At 35.3% G+C, this 25,030-nt stretch overlaps 2 protein-coding genes and 1 pseudogene across 3 annotated transcripts; 1 reads left to right on the top strand and 2 right to left on the bottom strand.

Annotated features, from left to right (window-relative positions):
• Nucleotides 1-973: 973 nt before the first annotated feature.
• LOC147486661 (AT-hook motif nuclear-localized protein 20 pseudogene) lies at nucleotides 974-3,555 on the bottom strand (annotated as a pseudogene). Its single transcript, XR_015200680.1, has one exon. The product of XR_015200680.1 is annotated as an AT-hook motif nuclear-localized protein 20 pseudogene (transcript).
• A 7,143-nt stretch (nucleotides 3,556-10,698) lies between these two features.
• LOC147486662 (tyrosine--tRNA ligase, chloroplastic/mitochondrial-like) lies at nucleotides 10,699-12,924 on the top strand. The gene is made up of 2 exons (XM_086571373.1): nucleotides 10,699-12,414; nucleotides 12,507-12,924. Exon 1 carries the CDS (start codon nucleotides 10,762-10,764, stop codon nucleotides 12,304-12,306), a length of 1,545 nt encoding a protein of 514 aa, XP_086427499.1. The 5' UTR covers nucleotides 10,699-10,761; the 3' UTR covers nucleotides 12,307-12,414; nucleotides 12,507-12,924.
• A 1,801-nt stretch (nucleotides 12,925-14,725) lies between these two features.
• Nucleotides 14,726-20,053, bottom strand: LOC147486663 (glycosyltransferase (DUF604)). Its single transcript, XM_086571374.1, has 3 exons — nucleotides 18,849-20,053; nucleotides 15,169-15,714; nucleotides 14,726-15,076 (listed from the first exon to the last, which is right to left on the bottom strand). The coding sequence occupies exons 1-3, from the start codon at nucleotides 19,701-19,703 to the stop codon at nucleotides 14,975-14,977; spliced, it is 1,503 nt and encodes a 500-aa protein (XP_086427500.1). The 5' UTR covers nucleotides 19,704-20,053; the 3' UTR covers nucleotides 14,726-14,974.
• Nucleotides 20,054-25,030: the final 4,977 nt, after the last annotated feature.

Raw genomic sequence — 25,030 nt, forward strand, 5'->3', positions numbered from 1 at the left:
TTTGACACATCAGGACCCTTGTTTTGTCTCATATTGCTAAAACTGAACACCTAAAATCAGCAACATATTGGGGACTTTGAGCTACTTCGGATTTTCGATTTCTCATTTGTTCTCTATTAGGGGGCATGAGTGCAGATTTAATCCCATTAAGGATATAAAAAACAAATACTGCAATCAAATTGCTGAAAAGTCATCAACATGCCTCACCTTTGTAACAAAAATCTACTGTTTGAGGGTTCCAAAAGTGCCCCGCAGCGGACAAGAAATTGGGGGTATAGCAACACGCTCACCTATTGGACTTATCTCGTGAGATATCATGCTCTCCAAAGACTCAAAAAATTCTCAAACTAGAGGAACTTTCAAACCAGCTTGCATTGAAAATGACCCGGTATGGCAAGATTATCCGGATGAACCTCATGGTGAAGGCCCCCAAGTGGCGGTTTCTAAGTATCCCAAAGTCTATACCAACTTACTGTGGAAAGACTTATTTGAGAAAAAAACAACTGAAGTTCCCATTGACTTTTGAATAGTGAAGAGTTATGTATCAAATTATGTCTGTAGACCTTGCTAACTCTTTAGACAGCTCACTGCAATCAACTGATGTGAGTACACTATATATATAATAGAAATCTTTTTTTATATTGAAAGGGGTTAAGATGTTTAATCAATAATAATGCTTTAGTTTTTGTCTGTATTCAATGTCTCAACCAAACAAATTAATTAACACAAACAAGGATATTATGCTATCATATTCTACTAAAACTCAACTAACCAAGTTCCTGACTTACTCCAACAATGATATGTGACAAAACTGAAATTAACATAATGCAAGAAGAGAATGAAGTACTGATCCTTATAAAAAAAAATGAATGAAGTACTGATCGAACACAAGAAATTTCACTTACCTTGTGCAAGCTAGCAATGTTGTCTACCCCTGGCAAAAGAAATTTCACAAGTAAAGGTGCCAACTCCCTCTCTTGAACACTACTTTCTTCTTTTCTACAAAAACTTGAAAATTAATGAGTTCTACAACAAGCTAAGATTAGGGACAACAGAGATAAAACCCAACGAAGTACACAATAGAATAAAAGCCATTTGGGACCCTTACATTCACAAAACAATTGCTTTCCTATGTGTACAAAGACGACTTCGAAAATAACGTGGACAAAACGTTAGAAAAACCCAAAGAAAAGAAAAAGGTTTGGTGGCTGTTTCTTTTCTTCTGGTTTTAATAAGATGGAGGGGGACGAGGTGGAGGTACCCAATACACGTCATGTGGCATCTGACCATTGGGTAAAAGATTTGGTGGTAAACTGTACATTGGCATGGAAGATGGATCAGCTAAACCATGAGATTGAGGTGCCGAGACACCAATAGTTCCCGAATTTACCCCTGATGGTGGGGGTAATTCACCGCCCTCTCCAGTGGGCTCATCTTCGACAGGCAGCCTCTCATATGTTGCATTTGTGAATGTCGCTGCAATCACCATTACTGGCCCAGACGCAACCAGTGGTCCAACCACGCTCCCTCCTACTACCTGCCCCTGTCCGCCAGCTAGGTAAACAGTTAGTCCGGTTGCACTTGGTGGTGATGGTGCTGGTAAGAATGCGCCAGAGAGTGATAGTATCTCAAACCGTCCATGAAGAGTCACTACCGCACCTGGTGAGGCAGGCTGCCGAAGAGTAACATTGGTGACAACACCATTACCACTTAGAATGGAGACACCCTGTTGTCTTCGTCGAGCAAAGGTTGCAATGCTCTCAGCAATATCATTACCACTACTGATCTCTAACACATGGCTTCGAAGTGCATTTGGACTTTCTCGAGTAATAATTATTGGAGGTTTGGGCTTGTTCTTAGATCCAGCAGGCCGTCCACGAGGTCTTCTCCCGCTACCCCCTTCTATGAGTTCATGACCAGTATTCCGTTCATCGCCTTGGTCATTATCCCCATCGTCATCTAGATTTTGATTGCTAGAGTTAGGATTAGGATTTGTGTTGCTTCCACTGCTATTGGTGGTTGTGGCAGTAGGATCCATTAGTTCTTGCTCTCTCCTAGGTCCAAGCCGGCCTAAACTGCCATGTTCATCATCAGGATTCCGAAGGTGAAGGGAAGGTGAGGAGGATACCGGGTCGCCACCTCCCATTCCCACATTTCCTGTCCACCACCGATTCGCCATGTCTACTTCTTACAAACAAACTCCAATTAATCTAGTCAAATACCAGATAACCCTAGATAAAGGATACAAAGTCACACACTTGTCTTCTTTCCAATGATGAATTGAAGGCAAATAAAGGATAACAAACCAAGAATATAGAGAATCTGAAGTGGGTTTTCTTCCAATTTTTGTTATTTTGCTGTTTTGAAGATCTGACAACAACAAAAAAAAAGTCTTGGAATGATAAAAGCAAGAACTGATAAACCCCAAGACCTTATCTATTTCCAAGCAACAAAACTAGTTTGCATGAATCTAATACAAGAAACTCATGGATAAGTAGGTGAATGGGTTTTCTTCGAAATCAAAGCTAGGGAGAAAGATTTAAAGAGATCCAAGGTGTAGAAAACAAAGAAGAAAACCCCCAGCTCTGGAAACTCAGAAACAACAACTTGGCGTTATCCAAAAACACACAAACCACTTGCCATAAAATCTCATAAATTATCAAGATAAGTGTACAGTTTGCTTGTGATATATGAAGCAGTTGTGGGGAGTTTTGATTGTAATAATTCTACCTAACAGTCTCTTGATGACACCCCTCTTTTCTTCTGAAGTTTCTGAAGAGAGAGAAAGCAGAAAGCAAAATCTGGAAGTAGTTAAAAGATGGTTTTACTTAGCTTTCCAGATAAGGCAAGACTGGCAAGTACAAGATCTATAAATGGCTCTCCTTGATCAGTTGTTGTTAATGTTGTTGGATTCTGCTGCTTTCTCCAGTCTGTCTGTTGGGTGTACTATAAATCTATGACTAACCAAAAAAACCTCATACTAGTACCAGCCTTCTTTTTCTTTCTTGGTATAGTGTCAGTTTTTGGATCAGTGAAGATAGATGAAACAAGAAAGAAGCCTAGAGATGCTGTTATCAACACAATATATCATTCCATCGTCATCACCTCTTTCTCTCTCTTTCTCTATTTCTCAAATCTAGCTCTCACACTTATGTTTTGACACAATATTATTAGTCTTGTGTTATGTTGATGAGTTGCTTTCTTTGAAAACCAGAAACCAGGAAGTAAGAGCGAAACTAAGGAAATGAAGGGTGGGGTGAAGTCATAGGTAGTATTAGAGGAAGGGAGCGTGGGGTAACGTGCGCGTGAGAGAAAGTGGGTGGGGGAGGGAGGGAGGTGGAAGGGAGAGTGGGAACATGTCACTGTCCCAAGTTCCGACATGGTATCGAATGCCAAGGTCGGAACAGCATATATTTAATAGTAAAGATCCTCATTATCTCACCTCTCTCTCTTCTCTTATGCTCCCTCTATGTTCCTACAATCCTACTCCCATCCATCACATCTTTTTACCCTTTTGTTCCCCACTGTTACTTTGAACAACTACTACTCGCAAAGTCGCTAGGAAATGGGGAAGAAAATTTTGTTTGAAAAGGAGGTAATCAATGAACTTCTTAGAGATAAGGAGGCAAGTCACTTCTTAGAGCGAGATGAATTTCTCATGATTACTTTGTGGTCCAACTTTTGACATTTACTGCACATTTAATTTATTGTTTCTATTAATCAGGTATTTGTGTTATCGGCAAAATAAAATTCATCCGACTAAACCTGAGTTGGTGTTTGGGTCTCATTTTTTTTAAAAAATTATTTTTTCTTAAAAAGTATTTTTATAAAAAAAATATTTATTCTAAAAACAATTTTTGAATAAATATGTTTATTAGTTGTGATTTTTTTTAAAACTATTTTATCAAACCAGATTTTACACTATATTTCTCGACATATTTTAGTATATTGCGGTATAAAATACTAAAGTCTAAAACATCATGGCAGTTCATTTGCCTTAAGCGCCCAAAGTGTTTCCCTCAAAGAAAAACAATTTTTTAACTTGAAAAACAATTTTTACTTAAGAGAAGAGATCTATTTACTATCTAATGTTTACTCACTTTAATTTGTACTCTCAATTAAGGGTGGAAATTTGGTCATAACGACCCTAATCCGGCCCTAACCGACCCGACCCTAAGCCCTATAAAGCCCTTACAACTAAAGTCCTCACAGAGTTTAGGGCAGGGCTGACCCGCCCCTAATGCCTTCTAAGGCAGGGTTAGGGCTAAGGTTCTGAAACATAGGCCCGACCCTAACTAAGCCCTAACCAAGCCCTAATTATAATTTCACTATAAAATATACAACTAAAACTATCCAACTTCTTGTTACATATTTTCAATTAAAATAACACTGTCCTTTGTAATTTATCACTTACCGTATGGGTACTTCTAATAACTTGTCTTATATCATAAAAACTTGTAAACCTAATTGTTTCTATCTCACAACTCACGTACATCTCACAACTCTCTGTCTAACCTAGTCGCCAAGAACAATAATGAGCACTGGGCACTAGCCTAATGAAAAATAGGTTGACGTCAGTAAAAACTCATTCCATACTCTTATTTGTCTTTGTGTTCTTCAATGTTAAATGTAATTTTGGTGAGATCCGAAAGTACAAGAAATAACGGATTTATGTCGAAAGCTCATTCCAAAATGTGTCTTGTGCATTTTAACTGTAATTTTGAAATATAAATATGAGTCTCTATGTACTTCAGTTTATTTGATTGTAGATATGCATTTTAAATTGTTGGACTTATCAAGAATTATTACTAGATTGGTTGTTATTCAAATTTTAAAGTGGTGGGACTTTGAGTTTGCAAATCTTTGAAATTTTTTTTGTAATATAAATGAGTTTTAAACTCGATGCGAGTAAAAGAAAAAAAATATATAGGCCCGGCCGACCGCCCTAAACTGTTAAAGAGGGCTTAGGGTAGGGTCAGGGCTTGAAATTTAGACTTATGACCCGGCCCGACCTGGCCCTATGGGGACTTTAGGGCAGGGCTGGCCCGGCCCTAATAATTGAAAGGCTTTAAATGTTTAGGGCCGGACTAGCCCGACCCGGCCCATTGCCCACCCCTACTCTCAATAATAGCCATTAGATGGTTGTAATCAACGTTTGAAAATCTGTTGATGTGTCCCTTTGAAACTGGATAATCTGACCCAACTAGAGCAAAGCCATTTACACACCAAAATTATTACCACTACTTTCTAAACACGTGTCTACGTTTCTCCCACATTTTCGGTCAAAAACTCAAAACACAAAACTTTCCAGAGACCAGAGTTCTCTTTCTTAGAGTTAGAAGTGAAAACACCATTTTTTTACAAACAAGAAATCAAGAAGTCGTATCTTTAAGAAGAAGACAAAAAATCATTCTTTAGTTTTTCTGTTTCCTTTCTCTATCACTTATCTCTCAATGTGAGTACGAATCTCTCTCTTTTTATTGTAAAATTATCATGCCATTGGTTGGAATTGATGGTAGCTAAAGTTGATTAAACGCACTCAATTTTAGCTAGTGTACGTACACAAAGAAAATGGAGTCAACCTGATGTGCATGTTGTGCAATACATACATGGAGGAAATAATAGGTGGATGGTAAAGATGAATCGAGAAACCCTTGAGGGAACGTGTGAATGTCACCATTTTGAGTTCATTGGGATACCTTGTGTCCACATATTACAAGTGTTCACAAAGTTTGTTCTCGTTGAAATTTCTAAATATTTTATTAACGAAAGATGGTTGAAGGGGGCTAACAGGTTCAGGAAGACTGACAAGGAAGAGTCTATTTGCACCGAACAAAGCGATGTCATGAAACTTTGTTATATGTGTCATGAGGCAACTCTTTGGGTTTGTGTTGCCAACCAAACAAATGAAGGTTACAAGATATTCATGGATGGTATGAGAGAAATCGGTAAAAAGATATCCCAAATTATGCCCAGTAATGTTGTTCATGATAAGGCTCCAACCCACCATTGTCATAGTCAACCTTCTCAAGTGCTTCTAGATCCAAATGTGTCGCAAACAAAAGGAAGAAAGAAAGATGGCGAGGCTAAAAGGAATGATGACAAAGATACAAGATATAAAGGTGGAATGGAGATAGCTCAAAACCAGAAGAAAAGAAAGTGCCAGGTGTGTTTGAAGGAAGGACATGATAAGCGTACAAGTCCTAAAAATCCCAACAACAAAACTTATGGTATGTATCACTTTCCACATTTCAATATGGGGCCCTTTTAAAAAAAATTCCATTAAATATATTTCATTCGTCAAGAATGGGAATTTCAACAAAATTGTTGTTTGTAACGCTCAACCATTTAATTTTTCTGACTTTGTAGGTGGTACCATTTCTGGTTGAGAATGGAGACGAATCATGCATGGTGTTTAAGTTTCTCGAGATGATGTATGTTTTGCAAAGTAAAGTCTGTTCCAGTTCGCTTAACTGTTTGAAGCTTGTTGTCATGATTGGTGACTGTTTTTTTTTGTGTAGATAGAGTTTTATAAAAGTTATCGATATAGTGTATGGTAGGAGGTGTAATCAGAAAAGTCTGTCATTTTGTTACAAATTGATGATTTTTTGTATTAAACATGATCTTAATCTAAGAGCATCAATTCTCCAAATTGTTTTGTTCATTCGATAATTGTTTTCCAAATTAATTTGTTAAGTTCTCATTTCACCCAAATCATTTGAAATGTGTGTTATAATAAAGTCCCTAAAGTTTAATCAGGTTTTCTCTTAAACGTTTACAGACATGTTATATAGTGTCTTAAACAGCTTATATAGTGTCATATATAAGCTGCCCACGAACAAGTTAAGAAGCCTAAATTAAAAAGTTGTTCAAGACACTATATAAGCTGTTCCACGAAACAGACATGTCCGTTTAAGAGAAAGCTTCCAAGTTTAATAGCAAATGGTTTGCAAACTCACAGTGAAATAAAAGATTAAACACCACATTTTTTTTCCGATGATAAGCTTAGACACTGCATTGGTGGTGTGATTATGCCACTAGCCAAAAGGTTAATAGAAGAAAATTAGAAGTATAGGAATTGGGAACACCAGTGATGTTACATGCTCTTTGAATTGAAAAATAGTCCAAGCTCTCTCTTAAACGTATTTCCCGTTTACGGACATGTTATATAGCGTCTTGAGAAGCTTATATAATGTCATGCGCAGCTTATATATTGTTATATATAACCTGCCCACGAATAAGTTAATAAACGTAAATTAAAAAGTTGTTCGAGACACTATATAAGCTGTTCAAGACCCTATATAAGCTGCCCCCACAAACATATCTGTTAACTGACATGTCCACTTAAGAGAAAGCCGCCAAGCCTATATAATCTTGTTCTGAGACCGTCATGGACTCATGGGTGTATTTGAAGGGTAGTATATTATTGAAAAACTCTTATTGGTAAATTTTTGGCTAATTAGAACCAAACAAGAAAAAACAAAATGAAAAGGCCACCACAAATTATCTGTTAATGGCAATAAGAACTTCCCAATATCCAAATTTGATATATCTAGTTTCCATCTCCACAAAAAAAATATAATAATTAAAAAATAATAAAAATAAGGGTTTTTTAGACTTTGGTCCTACGCATAGTTGGTTTATTAGACTTTGGTCCAGAAAAGCTTGAATATTAGACTTTAGTCCTAGTTCTATTTGTTCACCGTTAGTCAACTAACAGTCAACTCAGTCGTATGTAGGTAGATTGACTACGTTGACTGTTAGTCAACTGAGTTGACTAACGGTGAACAAACAGAACTAGGACTAAAGTCTAATATTCAAGCTTTTCTGGACCAAAGTCTAATAAACCAACTATGCGTAGGACCAAAGTCTAAAAAGCCCTAAAAATAAAGTAAGTAAAATGGAGGGGGAAAAAGATGATTTGCATATTCTTGTTCGAAATTCATCAAACTCGATCATAGCCTTTAACTTGCACAATCGAATGATTGTGAGGTGACTTCTTGACGAAACAAAAAGTCACGATATGTCTTGTCGACAAACTCGAAGGTCTTTGTTTCTCTAAGTTGCAAATATATTTGTTGCGAGAGAGAGAGAGAACACAAAATTGATCAATGGATTCGTTCATGGCACTTAGTTGTTAAAAATGGTGTCTTCACTTTGAGAAAGAGAACTCTGGTCTCTTGAAAGTTTTGTGTTTTGACCGAAAATATGAGAGAAACGTGGGACACGTGTTTAGAAAGTAGTGGTAATGATTTTGGTGTGTAAGTGGCTCGTCTCTAGCCGGGTCAAATTATCTAGTTTCAAAGGGACACATCAGCAGATTTTTAAACGTTGATTCCAACCATATGATGGCTATTATTGAGAGTACAAAAGTGGGTAAACATTAGAGAGTAAACCAATCCCTTCCCTTTACTTAATTATCATAAAACGAGTTTTTGGAACCAAAAAATGTTTTTTGGATGAAAAACTATTTTATTTTTTTTTAAATAGAGATCAAACACATTTATTTTTTCACTAATAAACACTTTTTGGCAATAAATAAATAGGATCCAAACACCCCTAGGCTATCAGATAAAAACCATAATGTTAATTAGGATTTGAACGTCCTCAGTCACCCTTTAGAATCTTGATTTTGCCTTCTAAATTGGAACTATAGTTGGTCGATCTACTATATTGAGCTACGGAAATAATTAACAATACTTATAGACATAGTACAAAATATCAGGATATAGTATTTATCGATATTCAATTTCTCGATATGTATCGTGGATATATCTCACTTTGGGAATATTTGACATTGTTTCACATGCAAATAGTGTAGATATATAAAAAATATCGATAAATATCGTAGATATTGTAGATATTTTATTGATAAATCAGAATCTATTATTTATATTTATTTGAAATATAATGGTACATATTAAATAAATTTGTTACCTATATAAAATATTGCCAAATATCACTAAATATCTACAAATATCACAAATATTGTAAATATAATCAAAATATCATTGATATTTATAATCTTATATATCTCTAAACATATTGCGATGTTTATATATTTTTTCTTAAAATCTCGATATTTATCGTGACATATAGTAATATATCGCGATATTTTGTACTATGCTTATAGGGTCTCGGAATAGACTCTTGTGTCTAAGCGTGACGTGACGGAAGAGATATAAAAAGTTCAATAGAATGTACATAAAAAAATATATATAAAAATTGAACTAGAAGATTATTGATGATAATGACGAAGAATTTATTTTAATTTTCGTCTTAGAAGCTCTTTATATAGACTGAGAACTCTTTCAAATCATTTTAGAAATCTTTTTTTTTTTTTTTTTTTTTTTTTTTTTTTTTTTTTTTGTAATTATTTTAGAAATCTTTTAAAACACAAAAAAAACACTTTCCTAACCTATCCCATATGAATAATATACCAACATTCTCAAACTACTAGAACTCATATATTATATTTATAGACACGTACTATTAAATTATTCTTAAATAATTAAGACGTGATTTAAACCATAGCCTCTATGTTCTACCAAAAGAGTGTTCAACGTAATTTGAATTTTATATTTGGTATTGTTATTGTATGTTGTGAATCGTCATTAGAGACAACTCTCTCGCCAATCCACCACCAACTGAAGCTTTAATATAGAAACAACATTATGCAGCGTGTTTTAGCAAAAGGATAATGTTGAGATTGTTTCACTCCGTTTCTAGGAGATTATTTCACTATATATGCGTGTTTTCTCCTTCTTTTGTTTTTCTCATTTTATATTTACCCTCACCTACCATGTAATCTTTCTTCTTCTTATTAATAAAATTTCAAACTCACTTAGCAAAAAAAATAAAAAAATAAAAAAATAGGAACAGTCCAATTAACTTGTATTTTATCCGCATGATTCCTCTTAATATGCATTAAAATCAGTCAATCTCTACAAGCCAGTTATAGCTATTAAGGAATGGGCATTTGTAAGCATGTAAGCAGTAAGATTAAAGGCCGGGTTAAATGATGATTCAACTACACCACAAAATGTAAGGAGAACACAACTAAACTACAATACGTCTATAGTTTTTTAGTCCCTTCGAGGATATCCGATGAAAAAGTAAAGTATATGGGTTTTTATCCATTTGGTTCGAGTATGAACTATGAACTGTTTCATTTCCAAAAACATAATGCATAAATAATTTAGGGAGCACATGCATGCACAACTACTCATGAACTATAAAATTATTAGTGGAATTAGGCAAACTTTTAAAGTTCAAAAAGTCAAGAGCATGTTTAAAGTTGTTACATCCATAAAGCTATGCTTTACTTGTACAAAATGTAGATTAGTGTTAGAGTTCGCTTAAGCCAAAGAGGAGAATATCTAATCACCATCCACTGATATATACATGGTACAAATAAAATAATGAGTTTTGATGCCGGTAAATACATTGAACATCATCACTAACTAGCGCAATTGTATATTGTTCATTCTTGCAACAAGCATATACTCAATATTACCTTGCCGCCATATGTTTTTGCCATTGTTAACCATAAGTCAGAAGTAGACAACCACAAAAACAGAAGCGAGCAAGTGTTTTGGAAAGTCCGTGAGAAAATCTCTAGCCAAAGGCCCACTTAGATGATGGGTGTTTCTTTCTCAGTAAGTCCAAGCCCAATATTAAGCCCAAGCCCAAAAAAGAAAGGTTGAAGTTTATCTCGTTAATACAGTTAACGATATAGCTAAGGCTTTGAAGCAAAAAAGCATGGCAACAATAGCAGCAATGATTGTTTCAAGGACCTTTCTCCACACAAACAACAAGTTCATCTTCTTTCCTTTAATGCCCAAACCTCAAATTTGTCTCTTTCATTCCAAAACCACTCTCTTTTCTCAAAAACACCATAAAAAACCAAACTTTTTCACTTCCATAACATGTCTTCAGTCCACTCAAACACAGCTTGAAACAGAAAATCAAGAAAAGGGTATTGATAAAAAACAAAATGTTGTAGATATGCTTGAAGAAAGAGGACTTCTTGAATCAGTTACAAGTGAGAATCTCAGGTCAGTTTGTACTGGTTCTAGTAAACCTTTGAAAGTGTACTGTGGTTTTGATCCAACAGCTGAAAGTTTACATTTAGGTAATTTACTTGGACTTATTGTTTTATCATGGTTTCAAAGATGTGGTCATAAAGCTGTTGCTTTAATTGGTGGTGCAACAGCTAGAATTGGTGACCCTTCTGGGAAAAGTATAGAGAGGCCTGAACTTGATGTTGAAACATTAGAGAAGAATACACTAGGCATTGTGAATATAGTTAGTAAAGTTTTAAGTAGATGGAATCAGAATAAACATTTAAATGTGGGCTCTGTTGGTCTATGTGATTCTTTTGTGATTATGAATAATTATGATTGGTGGAAGGATATTACATTGTTAGATTTTTTAAAAGAAGTTGGTAGGTTTGCGAGAGTTGGTACGATGATGGGGAAAGAGAGTGTAAAGAAAAGGTTGGAATCAGAACAAGGAATGAGTTATACTGAGTTTACGTATCAGTTATTACAGGGTTATGATTTTCTATATTTGTTTAAGAATGAGGGAATTAATGTTGAAATAGGGGGAAGTGATCAATGGGGAAATATAACTGCTGGGACTGATTTAATTCGAAAAATTCTTCAAGTAGATGGAGCTTATGGTTTGACATTTCCTCTTTTGTTGAAGAGTGATGGAACCAAGTTTGGAAAATCGGAGGATGGTGCAATTTGGTTGTCACCGGCGATGTTATCACCTTATAAGTTTTATCAGTATTTCTTTTCTGTCCCGGATGTGGATGTAGTGAGGTTCCTCAGGATTCTTACATTTTTGAGCATTGAGGAAATCAGTGTGCTGGAAGAGGAAATGAAAAGGACTGGATATGTTCCTAATTCAGTCCAAAGGAAGCTTGCCGAAGAAGTTACTCGTTTCGTTCATGGTGAAGAAGGTCTTTTAGAGGCTTTGAAAGCTACTGAAGCACTAAGACCTGGAGCTGAGACAAAGCTGGATTGGAAGACAATTGAGGGTATTGCTGAAGATGTCCCTTCTTGTTCTTTGGTTTATGATCAGGTTTTGAATGCTTCACTTCTGGATCTTTCTGTTTCTACTGGTTTGCTTGACAGTAAGTCAGCTGCCCGTCGCTTAGTTAAGCAAGGGGGACTTTACTTGAATAACATCAAGGTTGCTAGTGAAGGGAAGACCATAGAGGCAGAAGATATTGTTGACGGAAAAATACTCTTGTTGTCTGCTGGGAAAAAGAATAAGATGGTTGTGAGGATATCTTAATTATCAGTTTTAAACTTTACTAAACATTCCCTTCAAAGGGGACTGGAGAAGAGACGAAAGGAGCTCTGAATTCTTTTGTATTTATTGCTTGCGTGTTTGTAGAAAGAGGTATGTATATATCAGAAGCAATATATAGTCGGATAACAAATCAATGTATTAGATTTCTAACAAGGGGTGATTGCAATTCTTTTGTGCGAAAGGTACCAATTAACACCATTTCAAAGACCACCAATGTAGTCATCATCAAAGTAATCTGAAAATGGAGTTTTACAGCTTAAAAGTAATCCCTGGGAGTTGTTGCCTTGTTTTGTCCGAAGTTGTCACGCTGCTAATGCATCAAGCACTGGAACCGCTGCTGTTTCAAAAGCGTCTCTGGTACAATTTTAAATTATATTGTAGGCTCTCTTTTCTCTTTTCTTTTTTCTTTTTTACAAAGATTCATCCTATAATAGTAGTTTTGAAGTTAATTTTAATTTTCATTTAATTGGGGTTGAAATTGAACCTTGCAGCAGTTCTTATAATTTTATAAACAATTTCATTCCAAATAGTGCTTTGAACCTCTATGTAAATTTAATTTCTTCTCCTTCCAAAAATATTAGGAATGGTTTTGTATTCCTCTTTGTTTTCTTACAGACCTGTTTTCTCTTGGGCCCTTTTTTCTTCAGATTCATTAAGTACTCTTTTTTTTATTGACGCTCTCTATAACGGAGAAAAATCTGCAACTCTGTTTGACTTATGTGAATGTTTTGTTTTGACATTCTTTTTTTACTTAACTAAGTTGGCAAAGGTAGAAAGCAACTGTAGTTTCCCGAATTTTTGACTGGAGAATGAAATTTGTGCAGATTATTAGCTTCACCGTTGTGTAACCATTGTAGCTAGAGAAACCACTATACGGCATGTGAAGTTAGATCCACTACTCCACTAGTGTCAGTATTTTATCAGTGTTATTGTTGTTCTTACCATGAGTTGCAAATGTTTTCCTAAGTAACTACTTACCGATAATATTTCAGTGCCCATCTTGGTTCTCCTGGGTTGTGATTTTATTTTTATTTGTTTATTCGTGAATGTTGTTGCGTGTTTGTTATAATATCAATATTATATTTATTTATTAACTATCATTCCTCTCCTGTTTTTTTCATCTTATAGCTCACATAACTGGCCTAGCACATGATGTGCATCAGACCCTCCTTTTTGATGTTCCATTTTTGCCATGAGAATGTAAGGAACTGATGAATTTTCCCCCACATCCTCCCAATTTAGTGGTATTGTTGACTTGTTGTTTATGGTGGTGATGAGTGGGGAGAATGTTGTGCTCTTGTCAGAGGTCACACAACATTAGGTTTGGATATTGAAGAAATCAACTATAAGCTTGAACTCTCCCTCCTTACTTTCTGACCCTAAAATTGGAAACTTCTTAGCATGAATCGCTCTCCTGCTCGTAAGGAGGACTGGAACATAACTTCTTCAGCTTGTTGCAGTTAGAAGTTATAACTAGTTCTAACTAAATTTACACTTATGGTGTCTGGGTGTTAAACAAATGAAACTATACTATAAAAGCAGTTGTAAGAAAGAAAGAAAAAAGGGTCATTTTAAGGCGCATCTCACTCACTTGGTATAGATGCCAAGTATATTTGAGTACTAATCGTCATTGAGCACCTCCAACTGGTGGTCTCACTCTTCTCTGCTGCACGATGCTCTGATATAAGGTTGTGCCAATGAAGTCCATGGTGCTGGGCCGCATATAATTAGGTAGTGAGGGAATGGCTCTCTTGTCCATTCCTTTTGAATCTCTGTCTAGGCTAAACATCCATTGCATCAAAAGAAAAATAGATTTAAATCATGCTGCTGTCTAGGAAAGTAGGAAGTGGCTTCACTAGCTTTGAAGAAGACCTATTGACATGCCTCTGACACAGTTTTGTATGGTCAGGCAAAGTTTAAGCTTCCAATGCAACTTTTTACATTCCAGAGTCACAGACACACAGGAAGCTTTTTATTAGCTGATAAATTTTGCAGTTGTATTTTAAAGACCCTTAAGCATAGCATGTAGTTTAGGGTGCATCCATTTTTCTTTTTGACTACAGAATCGTCTGTCAAACATTAGTTCAGATTATTCTTCGAGTTCTTTAAGATGTCTTTTGGCATGTGTAACCCATTACAGAATACAGATTGATGTTTCATCCAGATATGGAATCTTTTAGTGGCAGTTTTCACACAATGAATCACAAGTCGCACTGAACACTAGCACATCACGTCACAATCCAGACCCCGTTTATTTATGTACTGATATAGAGTTGATTTGAAGTTGCTCATCCAGCAACAACGTTATCTCAAAGTTGGGTAGACTTAGTTTGCTCATCCATGAATAACAATAGCATAATATTGTTGTCGTGACAAAGTAGTACACCGCCACACCGGAAGATTGAACCTGAGTATAATCAAGTGCATAATTTGAACAGACTGCAAAATATGTTCAGTAAACAGTAAACGCTACATCTCATTGTATCAATTACACAAGGGTTCCTCGAGGAATAACACACGGGCCAGGGGTACACCAACTTGGAACGTGGAATTATGTATATCGGGTGCGCGCCTCTTGCAATCTTTATCTCTTTTTTAACGTGCGTATAAATCAATATTTACAAGGACTAAACTGAATAATATGACCATTCTATGGAAGAGTTACGGTTTCTCCACTTCCACATCTTCTTATCATAATCTGAAGAGCACTGCTTTCATGCTTAACGATCTCACAACACTGTCTACGTCGCACCTATATATAAAAACGGTAAATGTTTAACGTTGCGTTTTTTTAAAAATAAAAATGGAACGAGAAATGAGAAAAAAATATATAAAAGTTCTCACCCGTTTCCAATCCTTTCCAATCATTTTAGAACTAGAAACCTCAACGGTCTGCAGTGCCAGCACCGTAGCATGTGTCGCAAGTCCACATTCATCTCCACCCAAACTCGAAATCCTCTTGTAGGAAGTGAACATCTTACCGCGCCCAACCTCATCCACGCGGTCCAAATAGAATATAACAGGTCGTTCGCAGGCTTCGTTATTAGGAAGCCGGGTATTAAACGTGAAGGGTCCATTGCTCCAACTTTTCCATGTTCTAAACGTTTGCAATGGGGTCTCCAACTGTTTAGCTGTTAACAGAGTTGGGTATATCTGTACAGTATAACCCCAAGATATTGAAACACTCCAATTCTGTTTCAGATCGTAGCAAAAACTATGTTGCAGAGTTCGAACAGGGTCCATTTTGTACACACCCATTAGTGATCTCAGCGAGTCTAACTGATCCTTTTCAGGGAATAATGGCTTCACATAATCTAAATGGTGAAGTGAAACCAATGGTGCCACTGGATGCGCTGCTAGTAAACCATAAGGATCATCACGTATGTCAAACTGCAAAAGGCGTAAACAATTGGAATTACAATTTTTTTTTATGGTATTTACAATAACATACATTCTCTTACACGAGCTTCAAAATTATCCTGAGTCAGATTAGGAACAATTTCAAACCAACCAAACTCTATACGTTGATTGGATTAGGGCATCTCCAATGGGGGTATAAAATTACACCTCCACCTAGGCTCTACGTAGGTCCTATTAGGATTTTACATTTCTAATTGTATATTATTGTATAGCCTATAAATATCTACACTCTATACTCTCTAATAGAAAAGTGTAAAAAAATATATTTTAAAACTCGGACGTCACTTAAACCTCTTTAATTTAAACTGGGACATCCGAGTTAAAAAAATTCTTTGGAATTAGAAAGGGACATTACTTAAAGTGATGTCCGAATTTTTTTTTACTTAGACGTCTGTTCAAGTGTCATTCGGGATTTTTATTAGCTGATAGTGAGAGGAGAAATTCTCCACTCTCTCTATCAACTAATACTCTATTATCTATAGTATAACACTCTTATTGAAAAGAATATTTTGACATTTAGAGTGTAAAATTTTCAGTGTATAAGGTTTACACTCATTAGAGATGGGAAGGGCACTATTGATTTGTTTGCAAAATGGACCCATTTGCACAAATTTGATTCAGTTAACGAGTCTCCCAAAGCAGTTTGAGTGTATGACTAGAAATTTGTCAAAGTATTTTGCCGTCTAATCTGGATATAAATATATAATCTATAAAGAAATCATTAGCCGAGTTGCTAACAAAAGGGAGTTGGTGTGATGGTGTCTACCATGGTAGGAGATATTAATATCACAATTAAAAATGGAGTTGGTGTCTATGGCGGTAGGAGATATTAATATCAACTAGCTTTTTTGCATGTGCTTCGCACGATTCTTTTAGACACGTGGGAGGGAATAACAAATGTGCGGTGAGAACTGCGAGGGTTTTGACTTTTGAGTGGAACCAGGAGGAACAAAACAAACTCAGAAGTGGGGGCATAAATAGAGAAAACCAAAAAATAATAAAAATATGCGACATATGGGGTACGATTGTGAATGGTTACGATAAACCGATAACCGATTCAAACTAAATCTATAAAAAACTGTTTGAATTTTGATAATTTTTTCTCTCTATTGATTTGATTTGGTTTTGGATTTGCACTCCACCTAATAAAATGTCATTTTAATAATATTTATAATTAATTTTATATTTATTTATCAATTATTAATTATATGGCTTAAATTAATTGATTTAATTAGAAAACATATAAGCCAAGTAAGAAAACAGGAAAAAAATATTAGCAGACATGAAGAAAATGCCATTTCATCGGAACCACGCCTCATTAATCTTTAATATATATAAAAACGAAGAGTCGAGTGAATAGTGAATATGTGTAGATGTAGAGGGCATTTTAATCATTTCACATTTTTTATATTTTTATTTTAATTTTTGAGAGGTAAAATAGTAATTTAATATTTATAAGTTTTAAAAAAAATATATAGATCCCACGTGGATACCACGTGCACAGTAGCTAGTAAGTATAATAGATTCTCACACATGGACTGTCGAATAAAACAATACGATATATTGGAACAAAACCCGCCTAAAAATGCCAACAGTATTTGTGGTTTCTCTTTCATTATAAATTTAGGAGGGGAAGAAAAACAAACTTTTGCTCCCATTTTGTTTCTTTTATGACTGTAGCCCACCTACTCGTCTTCTTTCTCTAAATCTCCGTCCACTACTTAGTTTTTTTCACCCATTTTTGTCCTCTAATCATTTAATTTCTTATCTACCCATTAAAAAGTTTGAACCATGTTTCTAATACGTGTTTAACCCTAGCATCTTTGCCCCATGCTCCACAATTGAGAAGAAGTTGTTTTCGATGTGAGTTACAGGAAACTTTAAGCCAAGAGCACAACACTTATGATGATACAACGTAAAGCAATATTGGCCAAAGAAATTCAGGTTGAGCTGGTAATTGAGTCGAGTTGAACTCAGGATGAATTAAATTTTCAGCTAGATCGTGTTACAATATAAGTTGACCTTACATGTGCTGACTAACGAAGTCGATAAAACTTTTGGGTGATGATACCAGAAGTTTGGGGCTCGACCCCGCCAGTATCAAAGAGTTACTGATCTTTTATATATATATATATATATATCAACCTTGAACACATTTTAGTCTTCCAAAAATGTCAATCTAAAACATAACGAGTAATTTCATGGACAACAAAAATTCGAAACGGAAATTATTCGTCAAAAAATTGAAATTTTAGATAATAATTTGTTTAAAAATTCGGTCTAAAAACGAAAAAAATGCTAAACATACAATCCGCCCTTTATACAAATATAATATGAAAAAATCGGCTATATTTTTTTTATATTTTAAGTTTAGAATGTAATATTTTTTTCCCGGAATCGTTCATGAACTACACATACATAATTCACTTTTTTGTTTATACTTACTTGCTAACACTTTAGTTTTTTTATATTCTTTATGTATTGAAAGTTCCAACTTAAATAGATTTTCAAAACCTTCAATTTCAAAGTTTCAACATACTTTTTATAGTCTATCTATTTTATTTAAAAAAAATACACCTTATTATTCGGCAATTATAAAATTTTGACCATAGAATTTGGCGAATTAATGCTTAGGTTTGAAACATTGGCCTTATTATTATTCGTATTATACGAAGAAAAAAAAACGTGTATAAAGCGGGTATTGAATTGGAGTAAGTGAGTAACTAGGTAATGATCTAAAGTTCGGAACATACTAAAACTTAGACTAGGTTTGACCCTTGTCGACGGAGTATTATTTGCAGAGTTAAGAAAAGTCTGCTGTACTACGCAACAGTAAACCATAAAGAAATCATTTCCCATCACACGTCCCCTAACTTATACGCAAAACAAACTAATCATTGGACCCACACTAGTCAATCTTTCAACGCAAATTGTACAACCCCGATCTATAAACAATCCGTGCACCTACCGCAACATTTCGCCGCGTGTCTAGCTAAGGCAACAAATTTCACCAGAACTCACTTTTATGACTATCCCAAAATTCCACTGCATTCTAAATTCAAATGCAGCAGTAAGCCAGTAAGTAAGATAAGAAAGTAACATACCTGATGGAAACCAAGCTCTTTAGTAATGGATACACCAATTTCAGCAACGCAAGCGCAAATCCTTTCATCAGAACCGTATAAATAATGATAACGATCAATACAACCATCTAACAACTTAACAAGCTGCACCACTAAAGGATAACTTAAAGCCATACCACCACCCCCAAATGCCATACCATAAGAATGTATGACATCTTGTTCAACACTTTCAGAATTCCCACCAATATAATACATCTGATTATGATCGTATCTCGATAAAACATCAATTAAATTCTCCGGGAAAAATACGGTATCATCATCACCCAATACGAGCCACCTCACATTATCATTCCCTAGTCGAAAACTTTCCAATACAATTCTAGCTATACGTATAGCTGATCTTGACCCATACCAATTTGTATACTTAAATTTCGACGTGTCTTCAGAAACTCGATACGGTGGTGAATTTACCAGCCATGGTTCGTTCTCATTCGGCTTTTCGTCTAGCCAAACGTACCCACGAGTCGTGTTCGGTTTCCACCATAGCTCACTGTAATGCCTTCTATCTTTCCATGTTTTAACTGAACCACCAATTCCAAACAGAATGTGGGATATGTTAGTTTTTTCGAGACGATCAATGGAACGATGGTGGACAGCTGAGAAGTTTTCGCAAGACGGGCAATAACGTATTAGCCATCTTGATTGGCCGGAGAAGTTGGAAAAGAAGACAAAATATATTGAAACAAGAAGAGAAATGGACAGTGCTCCTTTCATGAAAAATGAGATTAACTCACCACTTTTTTCTGGTGTGGTGCAAGGTTTCAAGAATTTGAGTGGTGAGTCATGTGTAGTGGTGGTGTCACGGATTTGAGACATGTTTTTGTTGATGGGAATTTTTTTTAGATAGAAGAAAGAAAGAGAGAGTTGATTGAATATGGTTTATTTCTGTTTGTGCATAAAGAAGAATTTAATTTTCGGGAAGTATGATGTTTATTAGTAAAATTTAGTGGTGTGTTAGCTGGAATGGAAAGTTTATGCAAAGGAAATGTGTTTAGGGTTTTAATGATGAGAGAAGGTTTTCGGGAAGGAAATTTTTTGGATTAAATTTGTGGGAATGAAGTCTTAGAAAATCAAAACTCTGATATGTAATAACAACCTAGTAACAACCTCTTTGCTATGGTTAGTTTGAAAATACGAAATTGTCCCTTGGGTACTAATATTCTTGCTGAAATGCCCTTCAGTGTTGTGAGCTGATGAGCAATTGAGCACCAAATGGGAAACAATTGGAAGCATTTGAACTAGACTTCAAGAACATTGCAAATTTGCAATGCTGATTATCTCTTTCATTATGGACAAAAAAAGTGTCCAATATATAGGACTATATATAAATTATTTGGGACTTGCTACTACATGGAGGTTGTTATCGTTCTGTAATTAGTTGTAAAAATAGTCAAATTGCATAGCAGGGCTTAACTGACCAAAGTAAAATCAGTTCCATTTCATTTGAAATGAAAATAAACTGGATTCGAAAGGGTGAGAACTGGGAATAAACTCTGAAAGTGGAGTATTTGCTAGTCCATATGTCCATAGTAATAAATGAGAATAGTTTCTTCTAAAGGGCAACTGAAGCTCGGTTCTCAGATTAGTTTTACACTTTTACCAATGTTTAACAGGTGTAAAGCTCATTCAAATGGTGGTTTTTGGCCGGTACCAAACCATGACTTCCAAGGGCCTTTCATAGACGCACATTTGTTGGGACTTGGGAGTCAGTTTCAGACTTTCAGCATTCCGCATTTGGGTGTGTTAAGTCCTAAGTTCCTACCAAATGAACTTGGTGTTTTAGGCCCATTAATAACAAGATTAACTACTGGTATTAATTCCCGAGGTAATTCCAGAGAACAAAATAAACAGTTTTCAGTTGCACATGATTGCGCTCTGCAGCTATTGATTCCTTAATGACCCCACGTCAAGAAACTACCGTGCCCCCCACATTATTTTTGGTACACTGAAGTGACTGAACCATTGATGTTTCTGCGATTGTGAAATGTTGGCAATTCAATATGAATGTTTATGTCAAAAACACTTGCTCCGTAGTTGCTCCTGATAATACAAAATCGAACAACAAGGATTCGATACTAATGTTGCACTTATACGTTTTTATTTCTTCCTAAAAGTAAATCTTTTGGTTAAACTTTGCATCTGAGCATATAAGATCCATACAGTTGACAGAAACAATGCCAAACCAATTTGGTTGTTCCTGAACCTGACCATGAATCCTGTTTGCCTAGAGAGGCTAGTTTTGTACTTTTGTGACCAGCCCAAAAGCTATTCATTTCGTTGGACGATTCACCATGTCACCATCACAAACTGCAAATCATGTGCTGGAAATCTGGAGTGATGGAATCTATTCAGTTAATCGTCAATGGGCTATGTTCCAACCCGAGCCTAATTATCCAGTTCGGCCGTGGATAAGGAAATTGGAATACGTATATAATCAACTCGGAGTGGTTTGGGTCGGCTTGAAATAAGACTTCGGGCATTGACACAGTCCGTAAAATGAGGACTCCTCATCTAGATATGATTTGACAGGTTTGGGTTACAAGCAATTGGGAGGAGAGCCTAATTTTTCCAAATATTTTCGTCCTAAGTCCACTTCAATTTTAGTTTCGCTATAAGTCCTATATAAATTTAAATTTGTATATGAAAAAAAAAATTATATTTTAATTTTCATATGTAAAATACTATATGTAAATTTAAATTTACATATGAAAATGAAACTATATGTAAATTTATATTTTCATATGCAAATTTAAATTTACATATGAAAAAGAAACTATATAAATTTAAATTTTTATATGTAAAATATATAAGAAAAATTATATTTTACATATGAAAATTTAAATTTACATAAGACTTATGGTGAAATTAAAATTGAAAATGTATCGTTGAGCCGAAATTATAAATAAAAAATGATGACGTCAGCTCGGTTTGGGACTTATGGTGAAATGAAAAATCAAGGTGGACTTATTGCGAAATTATTATTAGGCTTTGTCCTTGGGCTGTAATCTCTGTTTGGGTTATTTGTTCAATTATGTATCCACTGTGAGGGCCTTCGAGGTTGCTTCATTGGTGTGTACCCGACTACCCGTTCTATGTCTAATGCATCTTCAACTTTTCAAGATAATGCTTCAAACCTTGTTCAAAGTAGAGGAAGACAAATTGCCACTCTTAAACTACCAAGATAGATCTAGTAAATGTTTGAATCAATTCTTAAACTACTAAAACTAAATAGAATTCAACTAATTAAATAAAAAATAAAAAACGGAGAGAGTAATAATTATTTGAAGAATTTCTATTCTGTGTGATTATACTACAAATTCAACTTTAATCTAATTTAACTAAGACAATAAAATATGGTATGAGAATGAATGAAAAGAAACTAGAGAGAATGATAATCCACCTAATGATTTATTTTATGCCAAATTCAAATTACTCATTGAAAAGTATGTAATCTTCTTTAGGTTTTCCCCCAATGGTCTAATCTAAAACCTCAAACTTTATCATTCATAGCAACAACCTACTTCTCTATAGTCATTATTAGTAGTATGTAGGATAACTACAACTAAACATCTATGTTCTAATCATAATAATCATTGGTTTAATTCAATATACATTTTATCTCTAAATATGTATAAGAAACTAAACTTATTAAAACATACACAATGAATTCTCATTAGGCTACATAATTACCCCCTCTAATGGGAGGATTAGTCTTGTGTCATAGGATTATTATATATCAAAACAATAATAATAATAAGACATAATACTAAAAAATGCAGAAAAATGAAAGCTTTAATTTATTAATGATGGAATGATGGTGACTACAAAATCTTAATTTTCTAACCCTAAAAACTAAACTAAAGATGACTAATACATTGAATGCTTAGATATGAAGTTAATATATGCTTTTATAGCGCACAAGTAAAGTTTTAGATATTATGGTCAAAATTCTATCTCTCCATAGGCTCATGGGCTTCAAAGTCACACTAGGGTTAAATATATAAAATTTAACTTCAGCCAAATTTGTAGCATTTTATTGTATTGCTATTTTCGTTGACTGTTACTACTCCAAATGGGTCGGGGCTTGAACCATTATAAAACTATTTCCGAGCCGGTCATTTTGATATAAAATGGGCCTCAGTCAGAACTCTAAGTCCAAAGATATACACATTTAAAGTTCTATTAACTTTTCAGCAGTTTTCTAATCCAGGTTGAATTTCTCTTGACTCCTTTGACTCGGGCTTTTTGAGAGATTTTTCTTCATAAATTTTGGCTTTTATCCATGTTTTTCACCTAGCAATCAATTCAGCTTATTTTCACGCACAATTGATATAATTTCAATACTTATTCAACTACAAAGCCTGAAATACACAAAAGCAAATATATAAATAGTAATAAACTCATATTATTAATTAATAACATAATTGGCCTAAGTTAAATACTATTAAGGGATTAAAACTACAGTTTTTTGTACTTATCAATTATGAACGATTTTTTTTTCTCCAATTTTATTTTGATGAATTGTAAATGGTAGTAGTTTTGAGCTCTCGTTAAGTCCAAAGTTGGTCACTTGGTCATATACTCCTATTGACTACTAATGACGGAGGACTGAATTAATTATCAGTAACCATTAGCTCATAAACAATTAAACATAAAAAAGTGCATATAGTTCTAGTTGCTTGTTGATTGGTTGTTTTCTTCACTTTCAACAATAAGGAATATATAATGATATTAGGCAACTTACTAGCTTATGAGTTTTGCGTACATGCCATTTCCATATAAAACCAATCAAACACTTTTTTGCTAAATAAGTTAAAAATTCTATCAAAGTAAAGTATTATACAAGTACATTAACAGGACATCACTCCCCCTAATCTACTTGGTTCAAGCAAATCTCTTAAAGGTTTGGTAAGGCACCTCCCATTTATGAATCCATGGGGGTTTCTCATTACAAATAATTAACATATCTTTCTCTAGGTTTGAGGCTTTTTTGGCTATGGAATCCGCCATGGTATTCCCTTCCCTCCATATGTGAGAGAGGTAGAAAAAATGAAGTCTCTTCATGCAAATTTGCCATCTGTACCTCATCTGCCAAGACATTGAATTGGAGGTGAAAGCAGTAACCGTAGTAGCTGCATCCGATTCTACCCACATATTCAGCCAACCCTTCTCAATAGCTATTTCCACACTTTCCAAAATACAAATGCACTCGGCCCAATAACTTGTAGCTTCACCCAGTCTTTTTCCACGAATAAGAAGAAAATCCCTTAAGGATGACCCATACCCCGCCTGACCTAGATTACCTTTAGCAGCACCATCGATATTGATTTTGATCTAACTAGAAGCCGACGGTAGCCAGATGCCCTGCTGAACCCTCGGAGCTGCTGTGGGTTTCATGCTCAGTCCCCAATTTCGAGTAATCTCCAAGTCTTGTAAAGAGTTGTGGGTGTGAGCTTTCGAGAGAGTAGCCGCATTATGTATCTCTTTTCGAATCAGATTGAAGCAATACCGAAGTGCGGGAGTTCTTCCTTTGCTCTATTTTTGACTTTCCAAATAGCAACCATGCCACCACTAACTACCACCGTACGTCCACAACTGTTTCAGAAAGGGACTTACTTGTTGGGACCGACTCATTGCACCTTTGCTGTTGCTAAAGCCTGCTCTGAATTTGAACTTTCCTGCCAGCCAATTCCAAGTCTTTTCGGCAAACAAGCATTGCCACAAGAGATGGTTCAGGTCCTCTTTTTGCAGTCCACATAGCTTACATTTTGACGGTAGATGGATACCCTTTTTCTTTACTGCTAAATCGGTTACTGCTCTTCCACTATGAAGTTTCCAAGCGTTAGCTGCTAGCTTGGGATGAGTAAAGCGATTCCATATAGCTCCATGCCAGTGAACCCTTACTCCTTTATTTCTTATAGCTTCAAAAGCCGAGGCTGTAGAGAAATCACCCTTTAAGTCAGGTAGCCATATTAGTGTATCATCTTCAGCCTTTTCATGTCGTTAATGCTTAGGCCAGCATTTTGAATCAGCTCCTGGACAGCAGGTGGGCATGATATGTGTCTGTTGCCAATGATGGAGCTTACTCTAGATGAGCAGCCTCTGAGTTCCCTGTCAGAAAGATGGAGTGCTTCCTGGATAGA

The sequence above is a fragment of the Coptis chinensis genome, chromosome 7 (assembly GCF_015680905.1).
Source record: "Coptis chinensis isolate HL-2020 chromosome 7, ASM1568090v1, whole genome shotgun sequence".
Lineage (NCBI taxonomy): Eukaryota > Viridiplantae > Streptophyta > Magnoliopsida > Ranunculales > Ranunculaceae > Coptis > Coptis chinensis.